The sequence below is a fragment of the Sceloporus undulatus genome, chromosome 4 (genome assembly GCF_019175285.1).
Source record: "Sceloporus undulatus isolate JIND9_A2432 ecotype Alabama chromosome 4, SceUnd_v1.1, whole genome shotgun sequence".
Classification (NCBI taxonomy): Eukaryota; Metazoa; Chordata; class Lepidosauria; order Squamata; family Phrynosomatidae; genus Sceloporus; species Sceloporus undulatus.
The window spans coordinates 177149332-177171603 of NC_056525.1; the positions used below are offsets into that span (position 1 = coordinate 177149332).

The 22272-nt window shown below is 39.9% G+C and overlaps 1 protein-coding gene across 1 annotated transcript in view; it reads right to left on the reverse strand.

Moving 5' to 3' along the window:
• Nucleotides 1-8080: 8080 nt before the first annotated feature.
• The window catches only part of LOC121928736 (cytidine monophosphate-N-acetylneuraminic acid hydroxylase-like), a 45432-nt gene continuing 31240 nt past the window's right edge, over nt 8081-22272 (reverse strand). Inside the window, exons 5-13 of the mRNA XM_042463870.1 lie at nt 21266-21456; nt 19944-20173; nt 19294-19431; nt 15992-16127; nt 14698-14841; nt 13397-13571; nt 12952-13068; nt 10967-11082; nt 8081-9728 (exon numbers count right to left, since the gene is read on the reverse strand). Of these exons, the coding sequence (XP_042319804.1) occupies nt 9647-9728; nt 10967-11082; nt 12952-13068; nt 13397-13571; nt 14698-14841; nt 15992-16127; nt 19294-19431; nt 19944-20173; nt 21266-21456 (1329 nt within the window). The 3' untranslated portion in view covers nt 8081-9646. The remainder of the gene's footprint in view (nt 9729-10966; nt 11083-12951; nt 13069-13396; nt 13572-14697; nt 14842-15991; nt 16128-19293; nt 19432-19943; nt 20174-21265; nt 21457-22272) is intronic.

The window sequence follows — 22272 nt, forward strand, 5'->3', positions numbered from 1 at the left end:
TAAAATCTAAATTAAAATGAACATATAATAATTGAAACATCTTGAATCACTTATTATTAAACATCTACAGTGGGTCCTTGGTATCTGCTGGGGTTTGGTTCCAGGACCCCCCATGGATACCAAAATCTGTGGATGCTCAAGTCCCATTAACTACAATGGCATAACATAATAATGTTCCTTATATAAAATAGCAAAATCAGGGTTTGCTGTTTGGAATATAGGGATGCTTGAATCAGTGGATAAAAAAAAATCTGTGGATGCAGAGGGTTGACTGTATATGATTTTGATAGATAACTCCCTCTATCGGATCCTGTTCAGCATGTATGTTCTCTAGGTTCATACGACATATTTCTTCTGCCACCTATTGACCAACCTCCATATTGCTTTTTTAAGTATAATAGCAAATTAGTCTTTCTGTGTTAATTATCTTGATGCAATATTATTAAAATAACCAGGAAAAATTGTATGAGGAATGTATAATTTCGTTGTTGCATTGTTGACGTTCAGTATTCAGTAACCCTTGTGAATGTAACTAATAAACATATCCTGTGCATTGTTAACTTGCAGCTTCACAAAAATGAAAAATACCCATAGTCCCCATCCCAGTGTTCTTTCTCTCCCTCAGCCTTTTCTGTTCTCTCCTCTCCTCCCCTCCACTCTTTCTCTTTTCTGTTTTCTCCCTTTTCCTTGTTCATTCAATCTTTCCTTTCTTCTATGTCTGCCACTTAAAGGCAGCAGAACAGGCTGTTCTCCCTTTCACTGTATGACTTTTAGCTATCTCAAGATACTATCCAGGCATGCCTTCAGCATTGTCTGTGTTGGCTAGGTTTGCCACCTGGTGACTGAAGATGATACTGCAAGTAAAATGGAGTAATCTACTACTACTACTAATAATAATAATGACGTGTCTCATGTATCCATGCTGAGGACGTAGCATATCTTGATTTCAGTAAGGCCTTTGACAAAGTCCCCTTGATATTCTCGCAAACAAGCTAGTAAAATGTAGGCTAGACAACAATGCAGTTGTCAGGTGGATTTGTAATTGGTTGCTACAAACATGTCTAAGCTATTAGCCATCATGGCCCACCAACTGGTTGATCAGCTGAACCCAAAGGGAGCTCAGCAATAGCTCCTCTTCATCCTGGAGAGAAGTGACCAGCGGGGTGTCACAGGGTTCTGTCCTGGGCCCAGTGTTATTCATCTTTATCAATGACTTGGATGAAAGAATTGGGCCATACCTATGAAGCATGCAGATGACACCAAATTAGGAGGAGTAGCTAATACCCCAGAGGACAGGACCAAAATTCAAAATGACCTGAATAGATTAGAAAGCTGGGCCAAAACTGGAAAAAAAGTATTTCAACATGGAGAAATACAAGGTACTACACTTGGGGGGGGGGGGATGAAATGCATGGGCACCACAATTCAAAAAGGATGTTGAGAAGCTGGAGCCTGCCAGAGGAGAGTGACCAAAATGGTGAAGTGTCTGGAAACCATGCCTTATGAGGAGAGACTTAGGGAGTTGGGTATGTTTTGCCTGAAGAGGAGACAGTTAAGAGGTGATATGATAACCCTGTTGAGGTATTTGAGGGGGTGTCATACTGAGGGTGAAGCAAGCTTATTTTCTGCTGCTCTAGAAAATAGGGCATGGAGAAATGGATTCAAACTACAGGAAAAAAAGATTCAACCTAAACATTAGGAAGAACTTCGTGACAAAAAAGAGTTGTCCAACAGTGGAATATGCTACTTCAGAGTGTGGTGGAGTATCTTTCTTTGGAGGTTTTAAACAGAAGCTGGATGGCCATTGGGGGTGCTTTGATTGTATATTTCTGCATGGCAGAGGTTGGATAATCATTGAGGTCTCTTCCAGCTCTATCATTTTATGATCCTAGGACCTAGAGGAAGTAAGCCATAGTGGCAGTTAAGGAAATAAAGAACCATAGTACCATCCTTGCTTCTGAAAAGTCTGAAAACTGAACCTAGAGTTGTGAGCAGTTAGAATATCCAGCTAGGAACAATTAGAGTATTTTTCTTTGGGCAGGTGATGGTGGTGGTAGTTAGAAACTCTTTTGGTCAGCACATGAATATTTATTTTCTGTAACTCATAGATGGTGATCAAGACAATAATTTATTGTACTTTCTTATTGTATTGTTGCTTATAACATGCAGCAAATTGTACAAAATGTATTTTCTTCATTTTTAATAAAGCAACACTTCTAAAGGCTGGAAAAAAGAGAAGGAATAGAATTTGGGAGACAATTTGAGTATATGTGCCTTCAAGTCATCTGTTAACTTATGGCAACCCAATGAATTTCATAGGGTTTTCTTGGGTAAAGCATACTTAGAGGTGGTTTGTCATTGCCTTCCTCTGAAATATAGCCTAAAGTACTTTGAATTTTTTGGTGGTCCCCCACTCAGGTACTAGCCAAGCCTGAACCTACATAGCTTAGGAAGAAAAGACTCCAATGCATCACTCTAAAATTGAGGGAGAAAGAGGAATCCACAGGAGCTGGTGACAGCAAACAATCCAGGGACAGACAAAATATTTCTGTGGAAGGAGAGTGAAATCCAATTCCCATGAACCAAGGATGTGCATTGGAATATTTTATGAGCCATATTTCTATATTTACAGCACAGTGTGGGGATTCAGCCTTGATAATTTGCCCAAATAGCTTGTAAGCTATCTATTGCTGGCATGGATATTGCTGAACTGGAGGTCCCATCAACCTCAGCCAGCAGAGGCAGGGATGAGGAATGGTGGGAGTTGCAGCATTTGAACAATAACTGGAGATGGGGGTTGGTCAGTCTTTGCTCACCTCTGGTCTATACATTATCTTCCTAAAAATGTCCTGATCAGATTGTAAGAATAGTCCTTAGAGCCTATATTTACTGTAGATCCTATATTTAGTTGTCAAACGAAATGTTCCCATGAACATCAGTTACAAAGGGTACACCTTTCAGACTAAAAGAAGACTAATAATTATTTTAAAATGAGCTCTGTTGGATTTGACGTCAAACACACTTTAGTGAATTAAATAGGCACCTCAGGGGTTTAGGAATGGTCAGAGATTTCATATTGTACTCAGCTATACATAATAACTGAACTATTTTTACAAAGTTAAAAGGGTGACCATTATGTGAATCATACTTAGCTTGACTCCATAAAGAATGTAATCACATGTACCTATCAATCTATGTTTTTTATGTATTATGTAGAAGTTAACGAATTAGAGATCATTCATAAAACCTCACTGGAGTTATCTCTGCAGCTGAGCAGTGTGAATGGCAAGGTTGGATTCAGTTAACGGATGAGGGTGCAGATGAAAGACCGACATGTTGTTTTATAACTTGTTTATCACTTGTACCCATCTTCATATTTTACCTTCTTGTTTTCATTGCAGTTGATAATATTGCCTAATCAATGTAAATACTTTAATACTGGCAGATTTGGCCTGGGAGCCAATCCTGCAGGAATGTCAATAGAATGGAAGAATTTGCAAAACCACAGCTTGTTTCTATATAAATAGTTTTCAGGATGATATGGTTTGCTTCAAAGCTCTCGTTTTGTGTGCTCCATGACTCTCCCTTTCCTTTGCAGATCCAATTTTATACTAAAAGCACATTGGCAACTAAAGAAGCTTCACTCATAAATTGTATTGAGGTTGAAATGAGAAAAGAGCAATGGATCTTTGTTGTACAGAGAAACACACTTCAGCGATCAGACTTGGAAGGAAATTAAGCAAGTTATACTATTAAGGACAATCCCATACTAGTAGAAACAAATATATTTTCACCACTTGAGGGAGTACATCTTCTAAATAGGTGTATAGTACAGTAAGTACAGCTGGCCCTCCATAACCACGGATTCTTTAGCCATGGATTCAACCGTTCACAGTAGGCTTTCAGTCTCACTGTTATTCCATTAATGTCTTCATGCAACAGGTCCCTTCTGCTGCAGTTCCACTTAGGCAGCTATGTGATGTGAGTGGGCATAATTCTACTCTGCTCTGCTCCTCTCCCTCTCAGTGATCGTGCCAGGAGGCCCGATGCCGTCGCCGGAGCCCTCGAATAGGCCTCCAGGAGGCCCGATGCAGCCATCAGAGCCCTATTCGAGGGCTCCCTCGGCCGCATCGGGCCTCCTGGAGGCCGAAGTCTCGCGCGACCTTGTTTGAGGTCGCGCGAGACTTCGCCTCTGGGCGCCGCCATTTTTTTGCTCAAAAGGGCGCCGAACTCTCGCACGACCTCAAAGAAGGTCACGCGAGAGTTCAGCGCCATTTTGGGCGAAAAATGGCGGTGCCCAGCGCGGCTTTTTGCCACTATGGGCACCATTATTTTTTCGCGCGGCGGTGGCGGCGGCAACCGCCCCTGGGGGCCGCAACGAAGGCCTCCGGGGGCCGGATCTGGCCCGCGGGCTGGAGGTTGCCGACCCCTGCTTTACAGTTTTGGACACCTCAACCCTAGCTCAAATGCTTTCAGTCACTGCTGCTGCTACTTTTATTTATATAGCTCTGCAAGGGAAGAACATCTGAGATTTTAAATACCATTATTTAAACAGAAAGAGCTGTTCGACAGTGGAACACACTCCCTCAGAGTGTGGCAGTCTCCTTCTTTGGAGGTCTTTAAACAAAGGTTGGATGGCCATCTGTTAGGGGTGCTTTGATTTGTATTCCTGCATGGCAGGGGATTGGACTCAATGGCCCTTGAGGTCTCTTCCAACTCTGTGGGTCTATGATAATTATGTAGTTATTGTGTATTGTTGTTGTTGTTATTATTATTATTATTATTATTATTACGACTACTAAAAAGACAAATGGATGGGTCCTAGAGCAAATCAAGCCTGAATTCTGCCTAGAAGCAAAGATGAGGAAACTGATGTATGATCATAACGTGAGAAGAAAGGATTCACTAAAAATATGATAATTGAGGGCAATAGGAAATAGTGGAGAGCAACAGGAAAAGAAGAAGGCCACATATCAGATTGATAGATTCAATCAGAGAAGCCATGGACATTAGTCTGCAAGACCTGAGCAGGGTGGATAGGCTAACTTGGAGGTTTCTCGTTCATAGGGTCACCATGAGTCACAGGCAACATGAAGGCAGTCAACACACACACACGTTATGTGACACTGTGAGTCCCATATGGCACTTCCTACCAGCCCTTAGTCCCTTGCAACCTTAAACTGGATAGTAAGCCTTAAACTGGATAGCACCATGGCTCAATGCTATGGAAATCCGGGATTTGTAGTTTGTTGTGGCACCAGAGCTCTCTGACAGAAAAGGCTAAATGTATCACAAAATTACGATACTGAGAATTCCATAGGATTGAGCCGTGGTAGTTAAAGTGGTGTCAAACTGGATTATTTCTGCAGTGTGGATGTCTAGGTGGTACTAGGCAAGGATGCTGGTTTTTGGAGTGTTTGCATAAAGCTTAGCTTAATTTTTACCTCAACATGTGGACGGTTTCCATTTTGTCTCTCACCTGGGAATAATACCCCCCCCCCAAACCCCTAACTACTAAATAATTGTAGTCTCCAGGGGAAAAAAACCCTGAAATCATCACTGGTGTGGGAGGGGGATGTCAGGGGGCAACCAAAAGGGAGTGCTTGGCCCTCTTTTTTACTATCCTAGCCTCCTCATGAGGAGATCAGCAGCATGACAGTGAAGTCAGGAGGGTCCCACTTGGCCCTTCTCACATTGTAATGGGAGGAGGGCCTGATCAGGTGTCACCCCTCTTCTGGGGTGACATTCAGTCCAGGCAACACACCCCTGCACTCTGCTAGTGATTCTAATGTTTCTATTACTGAGATATGGGATATAAAAGGCAAGGGGGAAAATGAAAGAAACAACATAATACAGTAGTTTCTACTAGACTATAAGTTAAAGAACACACTGAAGATTTATTATACTGCCTCCAGAACTTTCCTGTCTTTTAAGATTTTCCCATTTACTTTCAGTGGCTTCCTTTTTTTTAATATCTTGTATCATTACATATTTGTTTGACTTTTAGTTGTTTGATATTTTGACGAAACTTTTGATAAACTTCAAATTTTAGGTGAGAAATCTGACCTGCCAGCTTTTTACCAGCAGCAGTTTGATTCTGTTTATTTGTAGTCAGCTTTAGGAATCAAACAAGTGGATTAGACCATTAATTCTTCTAGAAGAGTTCCCCCCCCCCCACAGACAGTGAGAAATTTCCACAGTAGGAAAATCTCTCCCAAACAATGGCAAACAATACTCATTACATGCAAAAGGTCCTGTGTTCAGTCCCTAACAGAACTGGTAGCACAGTTGAAAAAAAATATTAACTACGAATTTGGAAAGCTGGTGCTTGACCAAGTAAAAAATAACTAAGTTAGATGAGTTAATGCCTTGATACAGTGTAAGGAAACCAAAAAGGCATCTATAAGAATTTTTGGAGTGGTGACGGATGAGACAAGTGTGTGTGTGCGTGTGTGTGTGTGACAAAGAGAAAGAGAGAGAGAGTGACTAGTGTCAGACAACAGAGATCTACCATTTCTTGTAGATCTGGTGTTTGTTTGTTGTTATGTGTCTTCAAATCATTTCCGACTTATGACAACCCTAAGGCGAATCTATCGTGGAGTTTCCTTGGCAAGATTTGTTCAGAGGAGGTTTCCCATTGCTTTCCCCTAGAGGTTGAAAGCATGTGACTTGCCCAAGGTCACCTAGTGGGTTTTATGGCCAAGCCATAACACTCAAACCACTACACCACACTGGTTCTTAGTAGATCTGTGTCACTGTGCTAAAATAGAAAGAATGAAATGATTACTGTACAAGGAATCCTTGTTTTTTAAGTGCAAGTAAGTACTCAGGTACTTCTCTGGATTGGATCCATTATGGGCAAATAAAAGAGATCAAACTTTCCCTCTCATTTATGTAGTGGGCTTTAAACATGTAATTAAAAATGCTATCTCAGTGAACAATCTGCTTGCTTACACTGGAGGCATGCATTTTTACAACACCATTCTTGTGCCACCTACTGGCTATTCAGCATATTATAATACTGTATATTATATTAAATTTTCGTTTAATAGTACTCTGTGAGATGACTATGCCCCCATACAGACAGGCCAAAATAAACCTGGTTCGGGTCACTTTGGAGGTATGCTGTTTAAATGATACAAGCATCCTAAGATTCCAGAAGCCACACCAAAGCCACACTCCAGTCCTTAGGACTGGAGTGTGGCTCTGACATGGCTTCTGGTCTCTTGGGACACATGCATCATTTAAACAGCATACCTCCAAAGTGGCTCTAAGCAGCTTTATTTTGGCTTGTCTGTATGGGGTCAATAATTTTGTTCTACTTTTCAGGTGTTCAGTGAGCATTGGTAACATTCTGCACTCCATTAATATGTGAAAGCCATTTAATTGTGTTGAAGTAGTTGTCTGAATTGGAGAAACCATCAATGTGAAATAATCATGGAAAAAGTTTAGCCTGTACCTTTAGTTCATTTCAGCCCACAGACAAGACAATAATGTGTCATATACTGAGCCTGTATTTTGGCATGCCCGTTGATTTAAAGGGGTGTGGAATTTATCCCACATATATATGGGAGATGGCAGCAAATACATGGAGCTAGTCTACCATCAGCCTGAAGCAGGTATAACACTTTGAGTCTGTGTGGCCTATATTTTTTTTGGTGTGGTTTTCAAATGCTCATTTTTGAGGAGAAATAAACTCTGATATTTGTCTCTTGCCATTACTTTGTTTCAAATTGCTCATCTTTCTATCTAAGGATCAGATGGGTTTTGGAATACTTTTTCATAACCAGAAGAATGTTTCCAGGGAATAATACTGTCCTAAATGCCATGCCTTCTAAAATAACTGACTATCCAAAATCGGCTTTTGGTTTAGCCTCCATTTAAGATCCCAAAGTGGAATGAATTCTTATTAAATTGTAACAGATATGGTTTGTCACAAATGTTGGCATCCACTCACCATTGTCGACTGTCTATAGATTGCCCCTAAGAGTCAACAAGATCTCAAGGATGGTTTCTGAAATCAAGTCAGTTGCAGAGTAAATTATACAGAACAAGACATCTGGAAATTGTAAGGGTTTGCTTTAATGTTTGGTTATTTTAGATAACTCTGTGGTCTTTGACATCAAAAAAGGTAAATGAATTAAACAAAGTTTCTCAAGACAGAATATGCAGAGGACTCTTCCATCCTTCCATCATTATGCACAATACTTACTGACTCCAATATTTTTTTTTTACAAAATCAGTGACCATTATATAAATCATACTTAGGTTGATTTCAAAAACAATGTGATCACACTAATCCTACCAATATGCATTTGTATATACCTGTATAAACTGGAAATAATAACACTTTGGTTATTCCAGCAGCTGAGCAATAATGAATGACATGATTAAACTTGAATAGCTGATTTGTAAAATAAATAAAGATAGTCTTGTAACATCTAACTGCCTTATTATAATTTCATTTCCCCCAGTTTTTGCTTCAGTAGCAATTGTAATGCATTAAGTCATTCTATTGTGATGGCAGAACTGACCTTCTGAGTCTGCTTGTCTCTATGGTAGGCCTAGCAGAAACAGAACATTTATCTTCTAAACGTTTAAGCTTACCTGATAAGGACTCTGATAAATATGCTTGTAAATAGTTACTGACTGCCATGTATTTTGTTTGCTTTCAACAGTGCAAGAGAGACTGATCTGAAGCCCTGTTTAATTGAAACCACGAGCCATACTACTAAACTGGTTGCCTTTAACTGCATTAAATTAAATTTCATTAAAATAACTAGCTGATTTTAACATTTCCATAATATTAATATCTACCACAGGAAGCAATGAAAACAGACAACCGTCATGAAATCTGAATTCTTCATATGGGCAAAGATAGTTACCAGGTTATATAGGATAACAAAAAATAAGAGGCACATAGATATTGACGTCATAGACAGTACTCTCTTTTCATTGGATACAGAACCCATCCTTTTAGATAGTACTAATAGAAAAACTGATAACTAAATAGGGCTGCCAAAATGAAAACTGGTGTGAGCTTCTATAGCCTTAATGGTTAGAGAATCGTATAACTGGAAGAAACCATAAGGACCATCCAATCCAATTCTCTGCCATGCAGAAACAGGGAATTTCAACTAATGTTTTATTTTTGATCATGCTACCAGGTAAAAAGGAATACCGGCTGAAATCCCCTCTTCTGTACAGCCATTAAAGGGTACAGGAGCCCTCTCCAATTTTTACTCTGACAAGCCTATACAGTGCGCCCACATCATACATGGGTGCAACATATGCGGCATGCCCCGGAAGAAGTAATGGGGTGTGCGCTCATGGCACGCATGCTACGCTGTGCCATGGGCATGAGCCCCCGTTATTTTTAATGGGGCTCCAGTATACGCATTATTTCCCTTACGCCGGAGGAGGAGGTCTGGAACGGATATCCTGCATAAAGGAAGGGCCCACTGTATATGTTCTCTTCTTCTGTGTCCTAAATTATTATTATTGGAAAATATATCAATTATTTTATAACTACGACAGAATATATATTGAATGTACATTCCCACAAAGAATACAAGAACAAATTAAACTTTAGTAGACTGTGTTTTGTTTTGTTTTTAAATCACCAACACTCCTTGTCATTTTTAGTTCAGATTCTCTTGTGCTGCACCAAGAAAGACTTCCAGTCAGGTGGTGTCAGAGGTAGTTTTATTTGGAAATGATTCCAAAACCTTTTTAAAATATAAGAAATTAAACAGAGTTAAATACAGAAAGATAGTAGTAGCTAAATGCAACTTGGATTCATGTGATAGCTTCCATAGTTTATTTGCTTATACTGTTCCAAAGTGAAAAGTTCAAGATAAAGTTCACTTATAAACTGTGGAAAAATTATTTCCCTGAGAGGTTCAAGGTTTGAATATTTTCACTCCCACTAAAACAATGGGAGGTATTTTTTAAAAAGTCAATAAAGAATCAGCAGAAAAAAAGAAAAGGTGAGAGAGTGTTGTCTTGTGCAGAACAAGCTGGCAAGGCTTTGGAAGTGATGAACACTCTACCATTTTACTTCCCCATCTGCCACACTTTTCAAAGTCAAACAATTATGAATTTAATTATTACAAATGATTAAGTAAATTGTTGCAACACAGGCTTTTAGTCATAAGAAAATCCATTTCATATACAGCAAGTTTGGGAACAGCAATACTATAGCAAGTGGTCTATACCAAGGTGCATCAGTTTATTACACACAGAGATGCACATTCAGGAGAAATTCAAAGACATAGACACATTAGTCTGGATTAGTATGCTCAGTGATCTTGTAGTATCTTTGAGGCTGAGAGAAAGAAAGAAGTTAATAGCATAAGTGTTTGTAGACTTAAGTCTAGCCTGTGTCACAATAGTCCATTTTGGTCCATGGGCAAGCAGGTAATGTGCCATGAGATTAACTTGAGTAGACTTATGTGTACAAAAGCTTATGCTACCAACTTTTTTCTTTCTCTTAGGCGCGTTACAGAGCACCCAAAAATGGCGCTCTGCCGGCACCGCTGGTTGCTGTGTCTAGGAACCGCAGCGGACAAACCGTGTGATTCCCGGACGCAACAAAAAGAAGCCTCAAAAAGCGGCTTCTTTTTGGGCCCTGGAAGTGGCGCCGCAAGTCACTAGTAGCGCACTTGCGGTGTCACTTCCGCTGTGCGCCGTGCGGACACTAGGCATCCACAACGTCAAGATGGCGGTGCCGCTATTTTGTATGCGCCAAGCGCGTGCTAGGGCTAGGGGCTTCTGGAAAGGACGCCCCTTTCTAACCCTAGTACGCGCTTGGCACGTACTTTTGGCCCATGCGGAACAGGCCTTAGTTAGTTGCAAAGTGCTACAAGATCCCTGTGCATGCTTTCAGGGGAAATGCAGAGAGAGAGAAATTAAGTTCTATGTCAACCAGAACTTCACATGCTAAGAACAGAAATAAAGAGCTTACTGATGATGATATATGTCAGGGTCACGTTGAAGCCGAGTTTGGAATCCTATATACAGATCATCCCAAAGCAATCCGTGCTTCACTACATGCCTCATGACACTGACTCGGGCTTTGATCTGTAGTAAAATATGATGCAAGTACTGTACAATGTACTATACAAAGTAGAACTGGGACCCAGAGACCTAGTTTTGCTCCATTTTGCTTAGAATGGTATCACTTTTGAAAGTCTTCTCAGTTATAAAATGAGAGGGTCTTTTAACTGAATGTCAAATTCAAACACTCTCCTAGTTAGGGAATGTTCAATGCCTGCTGGTGCATGTTGTGCTGAAAAAAGTGCATCTCTCCCCCCTTAAACCAGGAATAGAGTTTATTTTATGGGTAATAGGATCAAAATATTCAGTATGACACCACAAGGAATATAAAGGCAACCCAGTGTAACATAGTGTAACTTATATTGCAAACCACCTTGAATCTCATATTGGGAGAAATGTATGATATAATAAAATAAAATAATTGACAACAGAAACAAAGTACAGTATAAGCTTCAAATAGAAGGATGCTGCTCCCATATTTCCAAAACCTCCCATCACTTTTTCAACTTTCTTTTCCTATACTTGTCCTTCTTAGCTAACCTAACTTCCTAGGCATCCTCCTTCCACTGTCCTCCAACCCGAATGCTCTCACACAGGATTAACTGTTGGTGTGTGCATTCAAATTGTTTCTGGCTTTTGGCAACCCTAAGGTGAACCTATCAAATGATTTTCTTGGCAACATGTGTTCAGAGGGAGTTTGTCTTTGCCTTCCTTTGCCATACAGGAGTAACTGTATGGGCTTAAAAATTAGTGCCAGGAAATTTAAACAATCCTTGAGGAGATGTGGAAGGACAGGCCAAGGAACTTTACCCTTAATATCTTCTGCTTCGGGGTCAATTGGCAGCTGAAACAGCCCGTTGGGTCAGAAAATCAAAGTTAGCTCTTACAACAGCTGCTCCTTCTTTGGCCAGTTCTGAGTCTAGACTGATCCCTCTTTAGTTTGATCATATTCCGGGGGGGGGATTTTTGTGTGTATTACAGTATTTTTTTTTACATAAGTCGGAAATGATGAAGTGACACACCAACAAACCTGTGAACAACTGGTGCAAGTTGTCCCTCAGAATTTGAGGAATTCCACTCAGTTTTAATAACATAACCTGAAATAACCTCCATCTCCCATTCTGAAGGCATTGTTCTTTGTAGGATAGAAATATTTACAAAAACAACAGAATATTAATTCATTTACTTAAAAACAACAAACCAAGGAAGAGGTATGTTTGATCAATACCTTGCACCAGAACTAAGCTCTGAACTACTGCAAAGTTCATTATAACGGAGTGACCTGTGCTTCAGAGACATTAAATATGGACTTATTTTTCTATAATTATAGAGTGTTCATATCTTTAAAATTGGATGGATCCAAACAGAAGAACGCTGGTCAATCACTACAGGTTTTATTTACTGCTACTGGCCCAGGCTCTTTTCTGGAATAGAGAATGGTTTGGGAATTGGATTTTTGGCCTGGAAACATGCTGTTTCTTTCTTACTAGGAATGATCTCAAGAGTTCTGTTTCTAGGGTTCTGGATGATAAAACTCTCATGTTTCCATATTTCAAACCAAATATTTTGGTACATATTCAGAGGGCTGCCCTGCCCATGACCCATTTTCTCAGGCTTTTTATCTATGGAACATATGGGACTACACTTCTTAGTTTGCTACAGAGCTCCTATATGAAAACAAAATGTCTTCTATTGAACTGCAAACAACGTAAAACTTTCCATGTACCTTTTGCCCCCAGTCTGAACATTCTACTAGTGTTCAAAGATATTTTTCCTGCCTCTGTAAATATGTAAAATGTGAGGAGTTGTCCCTTAAGATTTTCCTCTATATGTCAGGGCAATATTTTAGAAGAATACACAAACGTATATGTTATAATTACAAAAACATATTACTTCCTCATATGGAGAGTCACGGTTTGGTCTCTTTCCTGGGAATGTTAAGTCCAAAAAATCCACCAAATAGTTGTAGCCTCCAGGCAAAGGATTGAAATCATCATCAGTTTCTATCACCTAGGTATGGAGTATTAAACATTAAGAGGGTAAAAAATATATATATCACAAAATAGTGTCTACTAGTTCTGGATATGTTAAAGAACATGCTGTTCTCAAAATCAGTCTGTTTTTGCCTGCTCTCATTTATTCTTCATGGTTTATCTTTCAGTATCTTGCATTGGCAATTTTCAACATTTCTTTTAATTGTTTTAAAAAGACAAACTGCTCAACAGAAGCAATAAACATTTGATAACGCTAATTTCATGTAAAAAAAAAAGCTGTGACGTAAAAGGCTTGTTGGCCTCCAGACATCTTGTCACTGTAAAACATTTATAGGCTAACTTACCCTTATGACAAGGTTATAGCCTTTAAATCCAGCCCACACATAATATTCTTTCACCCAGGAAGGGTAGCAAAATATCTCATCATCTATGGCAGCACTGAGATAATCAATGTATGGTTTAAAGTCCCATTTCTCTTTGAAAACTTTTGTCCCTGCAGGAGGGTTCATAATTCCATTGCTAAATGAAAGAAAACAAAAATTACAAGTAATCAAAGGCCATCCATCTGAAGGGAATGATCCTGACTGTTCACTAGCAGCATATGTCTGCTTGAAAAGCATCTTCTATGCTATTATTTCAAGTGTTAGTAATATTTTTACTAGAAATATTCACATGTGGCTAAGAAAGAACCCCACCCGAAGTCCTGGAGAGCTGTTGCTGCCAGTGATTTGACTCAGTATTAAGCAGATTCTTCTACATGCCCCCCACCCCCCCGCCGCCTTGCAACACATCCGTGTTGGGTACCATGGGTCAGAAACTCAGACTATAACGCATCAGGAGGTTGATCATGACTGGTAGCTGCCTAATTAGCAATTCTTATTTAAGAAACCAGTAAAAGAATGTGTCCACCAGAAGGACAATCACCTTGGCTTCCAGACAAGTGGGAAGGAAGAATCAGGAATTATCATCACTTTTAACCCTTTCAGCCAGTATGATGTAGTAGTTTGAGCACTGTATTATGACTCTAGAGACCAGGGTTGAAATTCCTACTTGGCCATGGAAACCCACTGGGTGATCTTAAGCGAGTCACACTCCCACACCCTCAGAGGGAGGCAAATGCAAACCTCCTCTCTATAAATCTTTTTTTTTTAAACTTACTGTATGGCCAGCATGACTATCCCTGAATATGTCTTCTGTCCAAAGAAACACTGTGGATCCCACCCACAGAGTATAAGGATAGTTTAATGTTTAATCCTTTTGATACTTGTAAATTTGTTTCAACAAATTAGTACAACACACTACAAGGATGTTTAAAATCTGCAGCAGAGATAATTCCCATTGGATTTTTGAAATCTATTATTATGGGAGAGGGCAGAAGGAAAATATTGATTTACTGAATGTCACAAAGGTATCAAATTCTTTGTTTCCTTCTCACTCTTCCCAAGGAAATAAGCCATTTGGGAGGTTCTATGTCACATTAAAAATACATTTCCTTTACCTCCTCCTCCCACTCAGGTTTCAGAGGACAAGCTCACTCATATCCAGTAAAGCATTTCACCAGAATCAGTAAAAGTACTTGTTTATATGCAAGTGCCTGAAACATTACAATCTCAGGTTAATAACCATGTATAAAAGTTAGGATTACCTGTCAGTGGGGTCTTTGAGAATCTTTGCTAAATCCAAAGTAACTCCTGGTTTAGGTGTCCATGTAAAAATATCACTACATTTCTTTTTTATTAATCTGTTCAATTCGTCTGGGTCATTTTTGAGGTTGGTTTCCTTGATATAACTAGGTTAAGAAAGAAGGACAATCTGTGTTGGGAAAGAGCAATGAATAGAAAGGTGCAGGTGGAGAGAGCCACCACACGCTTTCCTTGGTAAGATATCAACCAATACTGTGCCATAATAGATTCTATAAAAATTTGCATGTTTCTCTTTATGCATGAGGTGCTGCTGAAACCACTCAGAGTCAGGCTCTTGCTCTGCTTCAAAAAAGGCTCAACGGCTCTCCACACTGGCAAAATAAAGCAGCTTCAAACCAACTTGAAGCTGAGGCATTTAGATGGCATATGACTTCAAACCAGGTAGGAGCCTATATAAAGCCGTGTGGCTGTGTAGCCAGACACACAGTTAACCACACATTCTGCTTACAAAAAACATATTACTAGGGAGTAAATGTAAACTATACATTAAACTGCACAAAGATGAAGTGAATCCCTTGTTTACAAAATAATAAATAAATGAAAACAGCATCAGAAGCTGAAAAAATTAACAAAAGAATGGTACGGGGGGAAATTATTCTGCTATTTTCCAATTCAGAATTTATTTATTTATAATATTTTGTATCCTTTCCAATTCTCCCACTGCAGTTATATGCCCTCTCCCGGACTTTCTGTTCTCTGGAATGAATAGCCAACGTACTGGTTTTGGGGTTATTGTTGTTGTTATAATCTGTCAGATTCATGACCTTCTTTCTTAATTCTTATATTTAATCAAGGTATCAACTCATGGAATAATATTAAAGCACCATGAAATAAGGAACTCATTCAAATAAGCTACAAAGACAGAATCTATGAAAGCAGCATGAAAGCATAAATCAGCCATTTCCTTTACCTCCTCCTCCCACTCAGGTTTCAGAGGAAAATGTCTCATGGCAGACAATGCAGTGGGTATCAGGCAGGCCTTTCCGGGGAGTATTTCCCAAAGCTAGGACTTAAAGACTACACTTTGAAAAGGCCTCTCCTTCAGCCATCCTCTATACCTCTTTTGCTTGTCTGCAGTATTCCTCCTGCTCATCGATAGAACTTTTTTTTTTTACTTACTTACAATTAAATAAAATACCTCTGATCTGGAAGCAGCCCTTATTTCTGCCTTTTATTTCAGCCATTTCTTTGACCTTTGGTATGTGTACAAAATTGAAGTGAATCTGAAGACAGTACCTGTCAGAAGTATGAGCTTCAACAAAATATCCCGCAAAAGGACAATAGACTTTTGGCTTTAGATCGGTAACCAGCTGGGCTTTGTAATTCAGCAATTTCCTTCTTTCAGTTTTAATAAACTCGGCTTTCCATACCTCTGAAAAGTCAAAGTACTTTTTAGGTCTGGAGTGTGCTATTGGAAAAACATCTTGATTTGCTAGAAAGATATTTTGTACTGTTATTATTTTTTTTTCATGCTTAAGCAAGTAAGAAAAATCAGAAAGGACAGTGAAACTGAAAGCCTTCTGCAACATTCCCAATATAGAGTACATTATTGTCTGTTTTATCTGAAAGTCATCAGAGTATGATTAAAAGCAGCTGAGGTCCAAGCCACATATGACACTAAATATGTCATTACAAAACATGTCATAATTACTCTCTCACACACACACTTGTAGATACAAAAGCACTAAGTTTGTTTGTATCCAACAATATACAGAGTAGTTAAACTCAGTCATAATAAAGAACACCTCTTACCCTAACTATTCTTCTATTAGCCTTGGTGGATGAAAGTTTTCCCTGCTAAGATTAATAATCCTCCTGAATCAGACCAAAGACCTATTTATTATTCTGTCATTATAAGCATCCAGGCAGATGCTTAGGATATGTCCACAAGCAAAATATGGGCACCCTCCTTGTCATGTTCTTCAGCATGCTGCTTCTGGTAATGGAGATAATACATAACCATCATAATCTTCCATTTTTAACAAAAAAAATTAGGGGCAAAGAGATAACCTCCTCTCTGTGTTCATTGTAGTTCTACTGACAAAGGAAATAGTAGATAAGGCCAAGTTAAATCCCATTTTGGGAAAAGGCTTTTTAAAAATCATACAGGAGATGAAGGGTGAAATATCAGATGTTTCAGATGTTGTTTCTATTGTATTTCACTTGGTTTAGAGGGGCCTCAATGCAGACAGAGGCTGGATGTAGTTTTCCAGATGTAGTGGTACAAAGACCTCTTGAGAAATTCACTGTCTAAGAAAGGGGCCTGTGATTTCACAAAAAGCAGAGACATCCTGGATCCCAAAAGGTGTTACTTAACTGCTGCTAATTGAATTTAAATTTCACTGTGCTTTGCCTTGGTCCCCATATGTCCAAAAAGGGAATGACTACATTTAGGTAGTTTTTCCTGAATGTTTTTGTGGCTTGTGGCATCTCTTTCACCTGGCTGGTGAACTTAGTGGGCATGGCATTTGTACTCCCTACACCAGATAGCAGGACAGCTTGGGCCTGCACCATCAATGAAAGGCAATGTCAGATAAAACTTACATAATTTTAAGCTACCACAAGACTCTTTTGTCATTTTTCCTGCAATAGATGAACATGGCTAATTCCTCCAAAAGTTTGAGGGGCCATTCAGACCACCTTTTAGCCCGGATCAGGAACCGATTCTTGCATGTGAAGTTCATATTCGCCCCGAATCTCCCACAAGTGAATCAGAGGTTTCCACAACCGTTTTGTAGCAAATGCTCCTTAGTGCAGGTCATTTGGAATCGGGGCAAAAGCTGTATCTTTTTTAAAAAACCAGGTTCGGCGAATATGAACTTGCCCCCGATCATGATCGGGGCAAGTTCATGGGAGGGATTTAGGTCAGAGGGAGGGCAGTGGGCAGAGCATTCCCTCCCCTCATTGGGGCAAAGGAGGAGGAGGAGGAGTAGAAGGAAGGAGCTGGGGGGAAAAGACAGGATGCCAGGCAATCGGGGTGACTGATGGAGCCAAGGAGTCGGAGGAAGAATGCAAAGGGCAGTTGGGGTGAGCAAAGGGCAATCGAGATGCCTGAGAAAGGGTCAATTCAGGGCAGGTCAGAGGGAGGGTACAGAATGGAACAAGCCTCCCTCTCACACCTGGCAGCCCCCTTTTTATTTTTAATTTTTTATATATTTGACAATCTATGCACATAGTTCTACAGATAGATAGATAGATAGATAGATAGATAGATAGATAGTGTCCACGTGCTATTTTCCCTTTCATTTGCTTGCTCCAAAGGCACTTTGCAAAAGGCTTTTTTTCTAATGCTACAATGCGAATGCTACAAATGTTTCTAATTTGGCAAACTGATACAGAATGCTTTTGCTACTATCTATAAGGAACTGTGCTGGTGGGAGGAAAGCAGGAGATGCAGAGATGTTATGGCATTAGATTGCATTTTGGGGTTGAAAACGGAGCCAAGGGAAGATCCATAACCTGCAGTGACGCAAATACCCACAACACACACACACACACACACACACACACAGGAGGTTTTTACATTTGATTGCATTTTGGGGTTAAAAATGGGGCCAAGCGAAGATCCGTAACATGCAGTGACCAAAATCCCCACAACACACACACACACACAGGAGGTTTTTAAATTTGACAGCATCTGCACATCCTGGCACCTGGTTTTTTTTTAAAAAAGGAGGGAGGGGGAAGCACACTTCCGATTGCTCAATGGCTGCAGGAAACATCACCTATGACGAACCCTTGATTGACAGGCAGGTGCCTTCATTTTAACCTGATTTCTCCAAGAGGGCATTCAAGGTTAAAATACCCTGATGAGGTAGTGAGCACTTGTTTCCGGAGAGATTCGGGGGGGGGACCAAATCTTCGCATTTACTTCCAGCACAAAAAGGTCAGTATGAATGGGGCCTGAGAAGTGTTTTTCATAACCTAAGGCAAAAGCAGGCTTGTTTCTCTCACATAAGGTCACCTTTTTTTTACAGTCTCTCTCTGTTTCCAGAAGGGCTAGAGATTTACTTTCTAAAAAATTAAAGAATCCAGGCCTACCAATTTCCCCAAAGCATACTGGCTAGACTGCCTAGAATCATATTAAATCTTGTGAAGAAGTTGAAGGTCCATTGTGGCTATTCTTGCCAACTCTCATAAAGGCATATAGTGGCCATGTCTACCTCCTTTCATGTTTGTAAAGGGCCTCAGTGTGCTGACTGTGATGAGTGACTTGTGTTCTTCCACACAAAGGAGAATTCTGGTTCATTTAAGATACCCTTTCTGATGGGGAACGCAGTGCTTATACATCTACAAAAGTGTAGTATGACCCTTCATATACCAGCCAGAAACATGTATGGTGGAGTGTATGACCACTGCTTGGTCAACATATGAAATGTAGGAAACCCTCAAATAAGTGAGTGATGACAATGCAGTTGTATATCACTCTTTGCCTCTCAAAAAAAGAAAAAAAAAAAGAAAAGAGTTCTAGCTGATGGAGGCTTCAAAATATCCTGAAATATCAACACCTTCCGTCAATTATGCCATTATTTCATTACCAGTGAATTTCCCCCCGCTGAACGTCATTGGGAATCCTGAGGCTCCTCCTGCAAAGTCACCCATCATAAGGTCTACTTTCTCAGGTAGCTTTCCACCATTAGGCCTGGTGCAGTCCACCGTGTTTAGGATTTTATGTCCTTTAAACAAATAAATTCACAATTAAAAATTCAATTGTCATTACGTTGGTCCCACTAACTCTTCATTGGAATGACAGATAGGAATCTTGTCTTCTTGTTTTCCTCCAAATTTCTGGTAGGATGAACCAGAATGAGAGAAAACCCATGGACAGAGAAGAGGACAAGATTCTGGCAATAGCACCTGCAGGATGTAAGGTGAGTTAGTAGTTGCCTATACCACCAGCTCTAGACACAGAGGAGCACTGCTTGAGAAGCCATCATCTGGAGGAATCAGTGCACCTTGGCTGATTCCACATTTCCACTATTGACCTAAAAAAATTACAGAACCCCCCCCCCCCAGTAGAGATAGTGTCCAAGTGGAAACCCAAAACCAGAGGTGCATATCTGCTAAGAAGCTCAAAATATACATTTTTAAAATTATGTTACTTTTTCATTTTAAACTCAATATTTAAAGGTGATACCAAGTCCACTGGTTATGAAAAATGTAATACAGCTAAATCTATATATAGTACCTTTATATTCAACAATTATGCAAGTATCCATTTCTGGATGAACACCATCCATCAGTATCATGAATCTAAGATTCTGGTCCACGTATTGCCAAACTCCAAAAGGAACAATATTAATATTGGTCAGCTTTACACCGCTCTGGTCAAGGTACCAGAAAACAGGCCGTTCCGTGTTTCCAACATAAATGGGCACATCTGGCCTCCGTTCAGCCAGTTTCTTCAATGTAGGGTAACTGGAAAGCAGGGAAAGAGTTAATGAAAAAGTTCAAGTAGGTTACAGCCTCAGCCTCAAGTCACATTACTCACATGGGTAAAGACCACATTCACACTACAAAAATAACCTGGCGTGAGACTGGGTTATTTTCATGGCATTCATATTTTCTGCGACTGCACTCGGTGCACTTTGCAGAGGACTACCAGAAAACCCACTTAATCCCACTTAGCCCAGTATATTTGATACCGGGTTTTTTTCCTGCATGTTTTTTTAAAGACCCACATCAACCCTGGCTCAAAAAGGTTGCCTACCCCTGGTTTTGAATCATTGTTCTACATTCTGCTTTGAAGATATGACAGGTTTATAATATTCATGCTGACATTTATTTATTTCTATAACCATATTGGATTCATTTTTGTATTCCTGAACACCACTGTAAAACACATTCCAGCCTAAGGAAAAGTTTTAATTGGTTATCCAAGTGTTTCCTCCCAATAGCTGATTCACATAACAGTGGCGCAAGAGCATCCTTCATGGTTTCTTCTCACTCCATTCTAGCATGAAATTCTGATGAAACTGTAATAATAACAAGGCCATTTTTGTGTTTTTTCCTTCTTAAATGTCATACAAATAGCAAACCAGTTTGAGGGACCTGTGTTGGTTTGTCATCCATATGGTGGGTTCCCACCTGGGTCACCATAGTGGTGTGAGAGAACCCCTATGGCTTGCACAGCCTAACAGTGTTAAGGACGGCAGCATAAGCCATCCATAGGGCAACCAAATTGTCCAAGTAATGTTTATGAGTTTTCAAGCTCTTGAGACTTCATCAGACTACACAAGATAAACAAGCAAAATGGAGAGACAGGAAGAAAGTTGATGATGAAGCTGTGATGTTTGTAATTAATTTGTCAGGTACGCCCTCCCCTACTTTATCATCTAGCCTGATGAGTCTAAAAACCCTTAGAAATTTGCACACAACATTTTTGGTTTGTCTAAAAAGATATAGTATTGCCCTAATATGGATTCTGGAACATTTACCATGGCCATCACAGCTGCCTTTTGCTCTTGGCATAAGCCATTGTTCTTAATTTTATCATGTGCACAGATGTACCTGAGATGATCAGAATGCATGTGGCTGATGTAGATGAGATCTGCACGACAAAGCCTTTCCATCCAATCACAGGGTGGTTCATGAAGTAGCCACCAGCCACGTGCAAAAGCTGGACCAGTTAGCCATGGATCAAATATAAATCTTTTTCCTCCAAGTACAAGCTCCATACATGCATGAGTTAGATAAGTTACCTAGCAACAGAAAAACAACAACCCAAGATTCAGGCTGATTTGTGTTGTCTAACACTGCACCTGAAAACTTAGAGGTAACAAGGCATCATCATAAAGAATCAGTAGGAGGCAATCGATAGATCGCCACCTGATCTTAACTAAACTGATTCTTCCTTATGCTGAATCTACACAGGCTGTACCCCAGCTCCACTGCATAATATCCCTATCCTAGTTTGACCACTTTACTGCCACATAGCCCTGTTTTAAGCCAAACTGAAATCAGTTAGGAAAGCAACACAATACCCCCTTTATGTAGCCACATAATGCAAATGGCTGTATCTGCTGTGTGTACATGCTTGCTGTATTGGTTTATGTCTGACTGACCAGACATCTGTAGCAGTTGTGGTTTTTTTTTTAAAATTCCCACAAGTGCATATATGCATGTTCACGCCAGTTGGAAGAAATGTTTTTGCCAACAATCTCAAGAATTTGATCAGGAAGGCTTTAAACTGAGTTTCGTGGAGGAGAGAGACAATATTAAGGAAGTCAAAAGGGCTGGAGAAAATAGTCAAACTGACATAGAAGAAACAAGACAAATAGTGCAAGGACCCAACAGTGGTCCTTGCACAGGCAGCAAGTAAGGGGGACCCATGGTCTGTGATATCTCTACACTAATGCACAGAGCATGGGAAATAAGCAAGATGAACTCAAACTCCTAGTACAACAAAGCAAATATGATATAATAGGCATCACTGAAACTTGGTGGGATGAGTCTCATAAGTGGGATGTAGAAATAGAGGGGTATAACCTTTTTAAGAGAACTAGGCCAAACAGGAA